At 46.2% G+C, this 14,317-nt stretch overlaps 1 protein-coding gene across 4 annotated transcripts in view; it reads left to right on the forward strand.

Moving 5' to 3' along the window:
• The window catches only part of Kiaa1549l (KIAA1549 like), a 242,520-nt gene that overhangs the window by 207,378 nt on the left and 20,825 nt on the right, over positions 1-14,317 (forward strand). For all 4 annotated transcript variants that reach the window (XM_055599549.1, XM_055599552.1, XM_055599556.1 and 1 more), the window contains exon 17: positions 11,050-11,400. In XM_055599549.1, the coding sequence (XP_055455524.1) occupies positions 11,050-11,400 (351 nt within the window). The remainder of the gene's footprint in view (positions 1-11,049; positions 11,401-14,317) is intronic.

The following is a 14,317-nucleotide window of genomic DNA, read 5'->3' on the forward strand; positions in this document are numbered from 1 at the left end:
AGGCTTATCACAACAACAGGTCCACTTTAGCTCCCAGTTTTCCGGGCTAGTTACTTTTCTCATTGCTCAGACAAAAGCAACCTAAGGAAAAAGGTGTTTGTTTTAGCTTTCACTTTGAGGGTATAGTTAGTTCATGACAGCGATGAAGGCGTAGTGGCAGGGGGCCATAGCCGCTGGGCACTTTGTGTCCTGAGCCGAGAGCTGAGAGAGATGAATGTTCAACTCACTTTCTCCTTCTTATGTCTTCTGGAGCTCTAACCCAGGAGACAGTGTCACCTATATTCAGGGTAGGTCTTCCCCGTTCAATTAGACTTTTCCGGAGACACTGTCATAGACACGCTCAGGGTCATGGTTCCATGATGGTTCTAATTCCGGTCAATTTGACAATGAAACTTAGCTGTCATATAGATGGAGGGGGGGTGTGCATGGCTGAGAGCTCAGTCTGCAGCAGCTGGTGATGCCAGGATATGTTTTGTCATGTGTAACGGATGTTTACGTGAGTGACCACGTGCTGACAGGACTACCAGCTCCCTGTGTCACAGGCGAGCAGTGGGTCCTCAAAGGAGGCCAAGGAACTGGAAGAGTTGTTTTGATAGATTCCACACAGAAGGAGATAAAATATGAGGGGGATAAACTATGAAGGGGATAAAGCTGCCCTGACTGTATGCAATAAAATGTAGCGACTCTGGGGTCTTTTAGGTCATCCTTTATGAATGAAAAGCATTCTGGCCCCCACTCCCCCCCCCCCCCCCCAGCATCTTCTGGCTTTAATAGAGACCTAGGCAGATCATGCCCTGAAGTGGTGGAGAGGCTCCTGTTGAGTGTCCAGTCAGCCCTTGACTTCACTGAGAAGCTAAGAGCTAGATTTGGGATTTTGCCCTTTCTTCTGCAAAAGGGCAGATTTTGTCCTTTATTCTAAAAGCAACCTGCATATTGCTCTCTTAACTAGCTTCTCTTGTGTTGATCCCTTTCCCACCTAAAGCTTTCCTGCATAGTACTCCATCTCAGCATTTAACGTCTTCCTTCAGCTTCTGCCAACTAATAACACTGTAATGACCTAAATTAATTACTGTTAATCACTATATCACATATGATATTAATATGCTATATTAAGTGTTATATTGATTCTTTGCTTAATGTGATATGTTAACATATTAATTAATATGATATATTACCTTAAGTTAACTGATATATTACCTTAAGTTCACTGTATTTTTATAGGGGCTTGCAGTCCAAAGGAAATACCTAATAATAGGAACTCCTACTCCCTAGGAGAACCCAAGACAGAGCTTGAGGTACTTGGTGGCAAAGGAGCTATAGGCAAAGTCCTGATATCATCAAGCTGGTGTCTGTCCAGGAAGATATTGGCCATACCAAGATGGAAGCCATGTAAGAAGGTGCAGGGAAGGTAGTAGAAGATGGGGTTCTTGACGGTATGGTTATGAGGCAGCAGGAGTATTGTAATACCCCGGTAACTTTGCACACAACCGTGGCTCTGCAGGCCCAGGGCCATGGAGACAGCTTCCCACTGACAAGTGACAAACCTCCCTCCTGCTAGGAGCACTCAGGTGCTATCCAGCTGCTTCCCTGAGGTCTGCCTCTTTCTGCTCTCATCCTGGGTTCCTGCCTAGCCATTGTAGTTTCTCTCAGCAGCTAAATCAATTCTGGGGCCTTTCCCAGACTGTGATTGGTGGTACGCAAAGGTATAAGCTTGCTGTGACAATAAACTCGGTTAGGGGAGAGGAGGCTTCTGCGGGAGGTCCGATCTTCCCTGGATGTAACACATCCACTGCCCAGACTAGTCACCATTGCTCACCACCACTGACTGAGCCACCTCTACAAAACCACACACTCTGGCTGCACACCCTCCCATAACTCCCACAGCTTTGAGCCTGGATCTCAAGTCTAAGTTCCCAGCAGCTCGGGACTTACATGCTGTGGCTGAGCCAACCATTTTTGCTAGCCGGTGCTTCTGCTCCATCACCCAAACCATTAGCTGCGACCGAAATGCCCTTCCTCAAGCGTGTTGTGTCATGTGGCTTCTTTGTTCTCTGAATTTGCTTGTGCATATCACTCTGTAGGGAGTGTGTCCTCCTGCCTGCTTCATCTGAGGTTAAGACTTGGGGCTGGGTAGTTCTCAAGTGCATTGTGGGATGTTGGACAGTATCCTTGGCTCTACCTGGTAGCTGCCAGTGGCTCCTCCTCGTCATGACAACCAAAAATATCTCAAGACATTGTCCTACATAGCCCTCAAGGTAAACACACTGGCGTGGGCAAAACTTTCAGAACTTGGTTTAAATGTCATCTTGCCCACAATCTTTTCCAAGCTCTCTTGTCCCATCCCTATCTATGGGTCTGGCCTAGATGCCCATCTTTTTGTTGTTGTTTCAGTAATACCTCATTCTCAGCCCACGGTCCTTAACTCCCACCCCTGGCTTCCGTTTGTTGGCTTATTTGTGTTATTTCTCCATTCGACTCTTCAAGGGCAGAAACCATGTTTTATTCATTGCTGAAACCTCGGCACTCAGGATAGGAGCTGGCATACAGTAGATGCAGTTTCTCTATTTGTTGAGCAAATGGACAAGCAAGGGTGTCAACTGGAAGAGGTGACTACTGAGCTGAGATGTGAAAAGTGTGTACATTAATAAACCTTTGAATCACATAAGCACCATCAAATCTGTAAACACATGTTCATGTATGCTGCTGTTTGTAGTCTGAGTGGTGATTATCAGTTCAGGTGTTTTGACTAAATGCAGCAGAAAATCCAGCTCAACTCAAACTGTTTTAAAACAATAGGAAATGCATTGGTTACTGTAAGTCCAGGGATTTGATTGACATGTCAGCTCACCCGTCCACATTGTATAGTATTGTGTTCCCTTAAGCATGGGCTTGCTTCTCTCTACCAAGTGGCTGCAACAGCCCCAGCCTTCGCATTTGCATCTTGCATTAAGTTTTCCCAATTATGAAGCAAAGTTTATAAGTTTTACTCTTCTGTGCCACCATAAAGTAAATGCCCAGTTCTGTGTCTGTTGTGATGACAGCAAAAGCCAACACTAATTGATTTGCCCAAGCCAGGTCTAATTAATAGACCTGACACAAGCTTTGTCCTACTCAGAGCCCCTGGCTGAGACACAGGGTGTACTGGTTTGGTTTTGTCAACTTGTCACAAACCAAAGTCACCTGGGAAGAGGAAAACCTCATTCAAAGAATCGCCTCCATCAGACTGGCCTGTAGGCAGGTCTGTGAGACATTTTCTTGATAATGATTGATGTGGGAATGCTCAGTCCACTGTGAGAGGCAACACCCCTGGGCATGTGGGCCTAGATTATTATAAGAAAGCAGGCCTGAGCAAGCCAGTAAGCAGCACTCCTCCATTGTTCCTGCTTCAGTACCTGCTTCCAGGTTCCTGCCTTGAGCATCTGCTCTGACTTCCCTCGGTGATGGGACCGCTACCTGGAAGCATAAGAGGAAATAAACCCCTTCCCTCCTCGGGTTGGTTTTGGTCGGTGTTTTTTCACAGCAACAAAACCAAACCAGGATACAAAAAGGGACAGGACAGATGCCACCACTGTCAGAGAGCCCGCTGCTTGAGGAAGACTCCTCTCTAAGAAGTCCAGCACACTGTTCCATGACACTGTTGCCTTCTGTGTCCTCCTTGGGTGGTCACTCAGGAAACAGCCCCGGGGTGGTACCAGGGCCTGAGGGTGGTACCTCAGCTGTTCACTGCGGTGTCGGGAAGTCCATGCTAAGTTCAGAGTGTGTGCATCAGAGGCGGGTTTCAAAGAGGCGGTACCAATGATGTTTTGTATGGCTGTCTGGCTTTCGAAGGGCTGGAAAGGGGGAAGAGAGTATCTGGGTAGATGTGGGGACATTTTTTCAGCTATGAAACAGCTCACAAGGGAGGACCTCCCTGTCCCTTCCTGGCCAGCAGCACCCCTCAGTCAAGGTGATTCATCTCGGAGTAAAAAGCCAAACAGCTTCCCATGATACTTTCAGACCGACTCCTTTTGAAACAGTAGTTTTAACCAGGTGACTGAGGCTTGTAGATTGCTCTCAAGGTTCACAAGCAATGTGGGAACTGTGCTCTTGGGGTCTGGAGCTGAAGTGCAGCCTCGCCGTGTGAATTATAGATAGTTGTTTCACCTATCTGTGCTGTGGTGTGCCTGTGTATGAAATCAGGATACACGTGGCCCTACCTCATACAGTTACCGTGAGAACGAATGGGCTAATACTGGCAGAGCTGTATGTAGGAGGGAGGCAGAAAACAGTGGTACCCATGGCTTTCAGACTCCTCCAGGGGTGAGTGATGCCCTGCCTCCTTTCCATCCCAGTCCTGTAGCTATCTTCCATCTGCTGTGAATTGTCCAGCCCCAAGAAAAGGACTAATCCTCCCCGAAAGGGAGCCTTTCTCAGATGGGCTGGAACTGGAGTTGGGTTTGGTGATGGGTACCTAAGACCTTCTCCTGTCACTCCAGCATGTGGACACACCCTCAAAGGTGACCTCTAAGGTCACACACTTTCCAAAACAGTGTGGGCTGGTGGGGTATTTTAATCTGCCCTGTACATGAAGAAGAGCAAGCACTGGAGTCTGCCATCCTCAGGCTCCTGCCGCAAGCTGGAGACATCTGCAGGAATGGCAGGGAAGACTTGGGATGCCTTCTGTCTCTCACCCTCCTGTCTATGTGGTCTCCGTTCTCACTCCTGGGAAGACTGAAAGACAATGAAGAGACCCAATGCTGTCTCTCCAGCTCTCCCAGAATACAGAAACTGCTGTCTCCTTCTTACCCGGTGGCCTATATGTTTGCAGTGGGCCACTGGAACGGAACGTGAATTTGACAGGAGAGAAGTCACCAAACCTTTCTCTAGACCCCACCCCATGCTGATGAGGGCCATTCTCGCTTTATTTGTGAGACCCATTTGAGATGTGGGCTCAGAAGGAAGTGGCTGCAGAGGCCTCTCCACTTCTGTGCCAGCATCCCACAAAGGCAGAGCCCCTGGAGTTTGTTTTCCAGAAGTAGCTTTCTAAATATATCCCAGCTTCCGGCAAGGCAGGCAGCACTCGGGCCTGTGAGAGCCAGAGCAGGCATTAAATGGGGGAGCCGCACAGTTTTGTGTGGGCTCCAGGACCATGATTGGTGGAAAGAAAAACAGACAGGGTGCCAGCTCCATTTATCATGCCTGGGGCCCATCTTACTAACCATCCCCCTCAGCCTACTCCTGTGCTTTTGCCAGGCAGATGTAGAATTTGTGGAGGCTGTTCTCCTGGCAGGGTGGAGCTGTGATTAGCACCAAGCAGAAAAGCAGAGCCTTGTGGCAAGTTTTGGAAGGGGCTTTTCAAGCTCCTGCACTCCAAAATGCAATGTCAGGGAGAAGGCAAGTGTGGAAAGTAGAGACCTTTGGGGCCCATAACTGGGATTCTAGAAAGCAATGCTCCTAAAAGCCCTTCAGTTCCACTTGCAATACAACTGTCTAGTTTAGCCTAGAACTGTGAAAATACCTTTCCGGCTGAAGACATTTAAATAGATGCTCCTTAAGATTTCAAAACTATTTTTGCACCCTTTCATTCAATAAGTGTTTATTATGGTCTCACTCTGTGCCATCTGGGGACTCAGCAGGGAGGATGGCAAATCCCTGCCCTCCAGAGCCTTACAGTCTAGTAGGAGGATGGAATCAAAAACACAAAGATGGAGAGGGAAATGCCAGAGGGACATTGCAGAGCCAAGAAGCAGTTGAGGCGGCAGAGAACAGGCTCATCTTAATGTCTTAGCCAAGGGTAAAGGTCTCTGGGAAAGTTGCTTCTGAGCAAGGACCTCAAATCATAGCGCCACACACATTAGTTATAGGGAAAGAGAGTTCCCAGTAACAGAAAGGCCCAGAGGAAGGCACAGCCTTGGGAAGCTCAGGGAACTTCAAATGCACACGTATATTAACATGATTCCTCTTAGGAAAGGGCTCGGCCTCATTCCATGCTTTCCTCTTCATTTACCCCACTTCTAATCTATCAATGAGTTCTTTTGGTCCTTTGCCACAATATGTCTGGAACTCACCCACACTGTCTTTGCTCATGACCACCCTCATCAAACTCCTGCCATTTCTTCTTGGAATAATGCAAGAGCCCCCTAACTAACTTAGAATAAATTCCTGCCACATTTCCCTCCTACTGAGAAGTCTCTAGGTGTTTGCAGCTGTCCTTTGAAAACAGTCCAACCTTCTTACTGTGGCCTTTGGGACCTTGCGGGATCGTTCCCAATCCTGACCCAATCAAGGTCACGTCTTGGTTTGCTAGGACACAAAATAGCGTCAACAAGAGAAGTTTGCTTCCTCAGAACTCTAGGGACCAGAAGTCTTAGCTCAAGGTGTGGGCAGGATCACGTTGCCTGAAGAGCAGGAGGGGGGAAATCTCCTTTCTCCTTGGTGTGGAGATGGAAGTCCTGCCGAATGCTCATGCTGTCTTCCCTTTGTAGATGTCTGTGTCCACATCCCCCTTCACCCCCGCTTAGAAGGACATTTGCAATGTTGGTTTAGCGCCCACTCGAATGAATTCATTTTAACTCAGTCACCTCTATAAAACTCTTTTCAAATAGGATCACATTCTGAGGTCCTGGAAAATACCACTGCATGGTATGAGATTGGCCTATAGGCAGCCCTATTTAGCATGTTCTAAATTAGTGACTCGTGTGGGAAAGCCCAGCTCACTGGAAGGTGCCAGCTCTGGGAAGACGACCCTGAGCTGCATAAGAAAGCAGGCTGAGCAATCCATGGAGAACCAGCCAGCAAGTGGAATTCCTCCTCTGCTTCAGTTCCTGCCTCCAGGTGCCTGCCTTGAGGGCCTGACTTCATTTGATGGCAGATTGCAAAATGAAGTGTAAGCCAAACAAACCCTTTCCTCTGCAATTTGATTTTGGTAATGGTGTTTTAGCACAGCAATGGACACCCAGACTAAGATGGTAGTCCTTTTTAAATTTCCCCCCTTTTCTCTCCTTTACATATCACAGCTACTTTTGTTCTTCTCTAGAAAAAAAGTCCTACTTAAAAAAACTCTACAATCCACTCCCCTCCTCTCTCAAGTTTGCTGCCCCTACTTCCTATTCTCTATTGCAAAAGCCTGAGAATTTGATGTCAAACTATGGGCCTTCTTAGAACAGAAGCAGCTGTCGTGGTCAATATATCACTGTCAATTCTGTCTGGGGTTGGGGATGAGAGGTGTTGGGCAGGGGCAGTATGTCAAAAGTGTGTCAGCATTCATGTGTGTGCAGCCTCTTTCATATGCATAGGAACATTTGGGAAGGACATTCATAAAGGTCACAACATTAGCTGTAGTTATTCTGGCAGTCAGCTTACAATGGTTTTTAATTTTCTTTGTTTGGCTTATCTGTGTGTTTTATTTATTATTAGCAGTCATTTCTTGATTGTTTTTCTTTTTTTTTTAGAATTTCTATTGAAGTATATCTTGATTAATTTCTAAAAGTAGCTTCCCAGGATTGTTCAGCATGAAGCTGAGAAGCAAATGTGCTAACTTCCAAGCTAAATAGGCTTAAAAATACATCCTCTCTCCCAAATATGGCCCCAGACAGACACTGAACTTAAGCCAACCATTAGCCAATGTAGGGAGACTTTACTTTTGTATCTCTACGCATAAGGCATCATAAGCGAACATAAGCGAAGGGAAGAGGCAAGGGCCAGGTAATCCAGTGGTCACCGTCTCCATCATCTGAAACTGGACACATCTGTTGTTAATGTACCTGTGAGGCCAAGCAAGGCAATGCATGTGGTCAACTCCTCACAGGACCAGCATATCACAGGTCTTCGAGCAAATGTGAATACCCACTGTGTGGATCTCTTTCACTTAACAGCCAATCAATGGCTTTAGACAAGCAGCCCTGATCTCTGAGGGTTATGGATGTCGTAACTCATTAGATATAGATGGAACCCCAGAGGAGTGGCCCATCCACTGAGGAGCCGTTGGTATTTGTTAACTGCTTATTGATAGGTTTTCTGGAAAGCACTTTTGTTTATATACTGATGCTTTTATCCTGGCAGTCTCTGAGATAATTTTAGTGATTAGCCCATCTCTGTCCTTGTCTCAGACATCTATTCCCTGCTTTGGTCAGAGCACACACCTCTGTGGTGGCCTCATGAGAAACGGAAGTGCAGTGGGTTCAAGGCAGACTTTAAAGAAATACAAGTGTATCCAGAAAAGGCTTGAATGGGTGGAAGCTAGCCTTGCTTCCACCTGTGGATAAGGGAAGACTGAAAACCGACAGAGAACTGGGCAGGAGTCTTTGAAGGCCCTGAGCCAGGACACCGAACACTTAGATTTAATGAAGCCCCACCCCCTACCCCCATGCAGGGTGAAAACCCTGTTGTAAGATGCAAGAGTTAACTTCTGCTAGGACAAGATGGTGGCAGATGGGAGTAAACGCTTGGAGTAAACGCGTCCGTGTCCACGTCCCCTTACAAAGGTAGTGCCACCCCTCACTAACCCAGCTCAGACAGTCCCCCTGCCCCCTCCACCCTGTTGCACAGTCCCACCACAAGGGTCTTAAGGAGGAGAGGGAGGGTAAGTGATGCTACCAAGACCTGTATCCTTGCCCCGCCTAACACACAAGTATAAATTCACGTAGGACATATTCACTCTTCTGGCTACAGGCGCACAACAGCATTGAAAGGTGGCAAGATCGTAGCTCGCCTCACCATGGTGCCATGACTCTCCCACCTGGGAGCAATCTGGCACTTAACCTCCATTTTGTATTGGCGAGAACTGAAGAGGGAGGGAGGGAGGAAGTCCACGTGTGGGTGGCAGCCAGCACCGATGAGGCAGTACATTGTTGGCTTTTAGAAAACCCATCTCCCAGACAATGATCAAAAGTCTTTCTCTAAAATGGAGTAAGTAGCATGACACGTCCTTGTATTAAGGGATAATTTTATATTCTACCCCATGATAGAATATATGTTAAATAATATATGTTAAATATATGCATGTGTTAAAAAAATAAAAAAAAATACTTGAGGGGCTGGAAAAGATGGCTCAGTGGTTAAGAGCACTGGCTGTTCTTCCAAAGGACTTGGCTTCAATTCTGAGCACCCACATGGCAGCTCACACCTCACTGTAAACCCAGTCCCAGGAGACATGACACCCTTACATAGACATACATGCAGACAAAATACCAGTGCACGTAAAATAAAAATAAGTCACCTTAAAAACTACTTTAAATTGCTTACTATAGTTCTTTGCCAATAAGTCTAGTCTTGAAAGTACATGGTGAGCCTTATTTTTTACTCTTGAGCTGCATACAGACAAGTCCTAACTCTAGATGATGAGAGTAGAAGAAATGTTTAATTTGTGCTGTCTGTGTTTTCAATTTATTCACTAGTGTACCTGTACTAACTTAATACTCAATGAAAGTAAAAGTGCTTTTAAAACACCCTCTTAGTTAGGATTACTGGTGCTCTGATGAAACACCATGACCAAAAGCAAGTTGGGGAGGAAAGGCTTACACTTTCGTATCATAGTCCATCATTGAAGGAAGTCAGGGCAGAAAGCAGATCCTGGAGGCAGAAGTTGATGAGGCCGTAGAGAGATGTTGCTTACTGACTTGATCATCACGGCTTGCTCAGCCTGCTCTCTCTTATCGAACCCAAGACCTACCGCCCAGGGATGGCACCATCCACAATGGCCTTGGCCCTTCCTCATCAATCACTAGTTAAGAAAATGCCCTATAGGCTTGCCAAAGCCTGATCTTATAGAGGCATCCTTTTAATTGAAGCTCCCTCCTCTCAGATGACTTTTAGCTTGTGTCAAGTTGACATAGAACTGTCATAGCGCTAACATGAATATATCACAGCTCTTAGTTCTGTGATCTCTGAGAGCAGGGCTTCCCTGTGTAAGTGAATTCCCTACATATATCTCCCTGCTGTGTCCATTGTATGCAGCCAGGTGCCTCATGCAAGGCAATTCATATGCATGAGAATTTGTGTGAGTCACAGCAACAAGGTGCTGATGGTGATGACTTCCTTTGTTGTGTCTGTACCCTCCTACTGTTGCAAATCTTCACAAAGACATTCACTGAATCCTTGTTCAGCCCTCTGCAATACTACAACATCCTTTTACAAATGAAGAAGTGGAAATAAAGCAGCTTTCTAGGCTGGGACATCTTTAACGCCCTAGTTTTTAGCTTACAGAGCAACTTAGAGCTGGTTCTTGCTGGAGTAGTCACCGTATCACCTGAGCCATCCCTCGTCTCCTGCATTTTGCATTCTGAGATTTGTGCATGGCCAGTGTGACAGAGCAAACCCTCAAATGCATCCCATAGAACTAGTAAAGAGTAAGCGCTCCCAGGCATTCCATGATACACAATTTCTTACACAGAGCTTCATCAAAAGGTGGCCTGAGCTAACAGTCCATGTAGACTTCTGGGAGCTAATGAAATTCCATCGTCTAGCCCTCTCAGTCCTGCAGCTACTCCCTGGATGATGGGGGTGGGGAAAGAGAATGTTCTAGACCAACAGATCTTGACTTTGAGCAGGTATCAAAATTTCCTGGCATGCTCATGAAAGCAGGATGCTGGGCCCCATTCAGGGTTGCTCATTCATGTCACGTTATACTTATAGATCATCTGTATGTAGAGGGAAGGTTGTTTTGCTCTCCGTGATGAATGGAATCAGGAAATCAGCAACTCCCTCACCTGTGGCTGGCCCCAGGCTCATTTATAGCGATTTGCCATCCTTTGGGGGATAGTCTAGAGAATGCTCCAGATTCTCATAACCAAAGGCATCAAAGATTCTGAGAATGCCATTCATTTAATGAAAGCCACGTCTCATTATTATGCAAATTAGCAAGTCTGCTGCACTGGCATAGCTGTGGACACTCGAAGACTACAATGGCTTCTGTAAGCCCTAGCCAACAGCTCCTGCTGTGGGAATTTCTAGATAGAGCACACTGGGTATGGCCTAAGTTGGCACAGACTGGTTGTCTTCTCAGTCTGTGAATATTTTAGGATACGGAAAAAACTTCATAAACAAATGACCAGGCTTTGTTTGATCCCACAGACCGAGCCCGAGATCATAGAGGAGACCAACGTCGACAGAGTCCACGAGCCCCGGGGCTACGGCAGGGCACGGCAGGTGAAAGGCCATTCAGAAACCTCCACACTGAGCTCGCAGCCTTCCATTGACGAAGTCCGGCAACAGATGCACATGCTCCTGGAAGAAGCCTTCAGCCTGGCATCCGCTGGCCATGCAGGTCAAAGTCGGCACCAGGAGGCCTATGGCTCCACTCAGCACCTGCCGTACTCAGAGGTGGTGACCAGTGCTCCAGGGACCATGACACGGCCCAGAGCCGGCGTGCAGTGGGTGCCTACCTACCGACCAGAAATGTACCAGTACAGCCTGCCCCGGCCGGTAAGTCATGCCTCCTGCCCACCTCCCATCTTTGGGTTTGTTCTCCCCACTAGACTCCAACGGGGGACCCAAAGCAAGGATCTGGGGATTTAGAGACAAGCTGTTCTGGAGTCTCTCCTCACACTTCATTCATGACCCACAGCCAAACCTTATTCTTGCAGGACAGGTCCCTGAGGAGCCGTATGTGAAACCCTGACACGTTCTAGAGCCGTTTCCTTTTCTGCTGTCCTTCCTGAAAGGGTTGACCCATTCTCTTCTCACTGGTGGTTCTCTTCACTTTCAAACATGAACCCCAATTTAAATGTCAAAAGGCATCAGAGAGCCCTATGAGAAAGGCCTGTGTATCTTGGTGGTTAAGGGCATAGGATGTGAGCCAGCTGGCTGGACTGTGAATCCCACCTCAACCACTCTCTGGCTTTGGAACTAGAGGAAGTTGCTTTAAGTTTCTGCTTGTAAAGACAAATAAATATGAACAATAACCTACTGCCTGGTAAGGAGGAAGCCCCTCTGTAAATACATAAGAGTTGAATATTACTCGTTGTACTGGGCATTCATTACTTGTATGTTCCGGTCTGTATAATGACCTCTGAGACAAGTACAGTGTAATTTCCATTTTAGAGAAGAGGGGGTCCAGTCCCATAGAAGCTTCAGTTGTAGACATTCGTGAATTGCCATGTTGGTGCTGGGAATAGAACCCCGGTCTTCCAAAAGACCACGCCTTTAACCGCTGAGCCATTTCTCCAGCGCCTGACCCTCAGCATAGCAACCATTTTAAAATACACAGTTTTGTGATGTTCCACACATTCACATTCTGTGCAACTATCCCTAGGAGTCTTCATCTTGCCGACATGATATTCTATACTGATTGAAAGATGACCCCCTTGTCTTTCCTCTTCATAGTCACATCGTATCTGTTTGCCTGCCAGTGTGCACGGATTTAAGTTGCTTTCATCTTTGAGCCCCAGTAAATTGTGCTGGTACTCACACAGGTGTAAGAACATCTCTTCCAGTTCTTGCTTTCATTCTTTTGGGGTATCTACCCATGAGCAGGACTGCTGAGTCAAATGGAATTTTATTTTATACTGACATATTGTTTTCTGCAGTGGCTGTATCATTTTTTGTACTCCACAACAATGAATTTTCTGATTTCTTCACATCTCACCAATGTTTGTTACTAACTGGTCTCGAAATAACTGGCATCCTAATGACTTTGGGGTAGATCTTATTATGGATTTGTTTTTTGTTTTGTTTTGTTTTGCATTTCTCTGATTAGTGATGTTTCCATGGTTTCATTTGCCACTCATATAAATTATCTCTCTTTCTTTTTTTTAGATTTATTTCCTTATTTTATGTACATGAGTGCCCTATCCACCTGTACACTTGCATGTCAGAAGAGAGCATTAGGTCACATTATAAATGGTTGTGAGCCACCATATGGGTTCTAGGAATTGAACTCAGGACCTCTGGAAGAGCAGTCTTAATCGCTGAGCCATCTCTCCAGCCCCTCATATGTATTCTTAACATAATTTAAAAGATTATACATTTGAGCAGGTCTCAGAAATCTAAATTTGTCATTGCCATTGGAGAACTTTGGTGGATGCATTCAAGAAGCCCTGCATTCCTGGAAACTGTCAGCAGCTCTAAGAACATCCCAGTCACATTCCCAAAGATGTGGATCTAAAAAGATGGGAAAAGTCTCACTCAGACTTATAGATCTGCTATTATAGAATGCTTTCCCATGTCATCATTCATATTACAACTTCTGAGATCTCAGTGTTCTGATAATACCCATAAAGATGGCAACTGCCCCACCAGGGGAGAGGATTTCTGTTCTGAGATCTATAAAAACACCTCAGTCTTAACACATTGATGTATCCTTCCTAGGAAGTTGCCCTCCAGAAGAGGCCACTCATACCCATTCTCTGTCGGTTGCTACCAACTTTAGTCTTATTAACTAATTTGCAGTCTCTGTATGAGGATCTCTGAACTTGACTTCTAGCCCAAAGTGGAACAGCACCCACCAACCAAATGATCTTAGGGACCAGTTCCAAGTCTCAGAGTCTGCAAACAGTGGTGGTGATAAGAGGGCTGGTAGTTCCTATAAAATGATTAGCACAGTCCTGAGACCTAGCAAACGCCCTAGACCTGGTGGTTGATATCAGCAGACAGCTTGGCATGGTGCCAGCACATTAAATTACTTGACAGTGTTCATTTTTATCCAACTTGTTCTTCTGCTTTGTCGGGCCTACTATCTATATCCCCTTTCACCTTTTCTGAGACCACATCTTCCTCTCCTGCTCTGTTAAGACCATTTAAACAAGCACTTGATGCCACACCTCAGGGTCCCAAGGAAACCCTGCAAGTCTCAGGAGCCACTGGGCTCCGCTGGTGGGAGTGTGATTCTAGGAGCCTGGGAGAGCTCTGGGTTTCCGAAAGACAACCTTATAGATCAAGACAAGTCTTCCAATCAGTGTGACAAATGAGATGATGCCATAGCCCTCAGCTCAGTAAAACCATTTAACAGACATTGTAGGGCATGTGAGCATTCAAGCAGCTGTTTGCTGTAACTGGGAGTTGGCAATTGTGCTGAGCAGGGCAAACCCATCAGAAATCCGGGTGCTTCATAGGGATAAAGACTGAAGTGTAACCCAACCGGAGGGCAAACCATCAAACCAGAACACGCTGAAGGGCATCCTTTCATCGTCAAGGTTTCCTTCTCTGCCAAGTGCACAGGAAACTCCTGTCTCCACAGAAGGAGAAAATAGCCAGCAATACACAGTGGAGGTGATGATGCTTACCTCTAGACCTTGCGGAGGCCCTGTGTTATGATAATGTGAAAATCAATGGGGAAAGCAGCCATCTAGCAAGGTAACCATGATTGCTTTTGTCTTGCAAAAAAAGAAAGTGGCCCAAATTT

Source organism: Psammomys obesus, unplaced genomic scaffold (assembly GCF_907164565.1).
Source record: "Psammomys obesus unplaced genomic scaffold, mPsaObe1.curated_primary_1811, whole genome shotgun sequence".
NCBI lineage: Eukaryota > Metazoa > Chordata > Mammalia > Rodentia > Muridae > Psammomys > Psammomys obesus.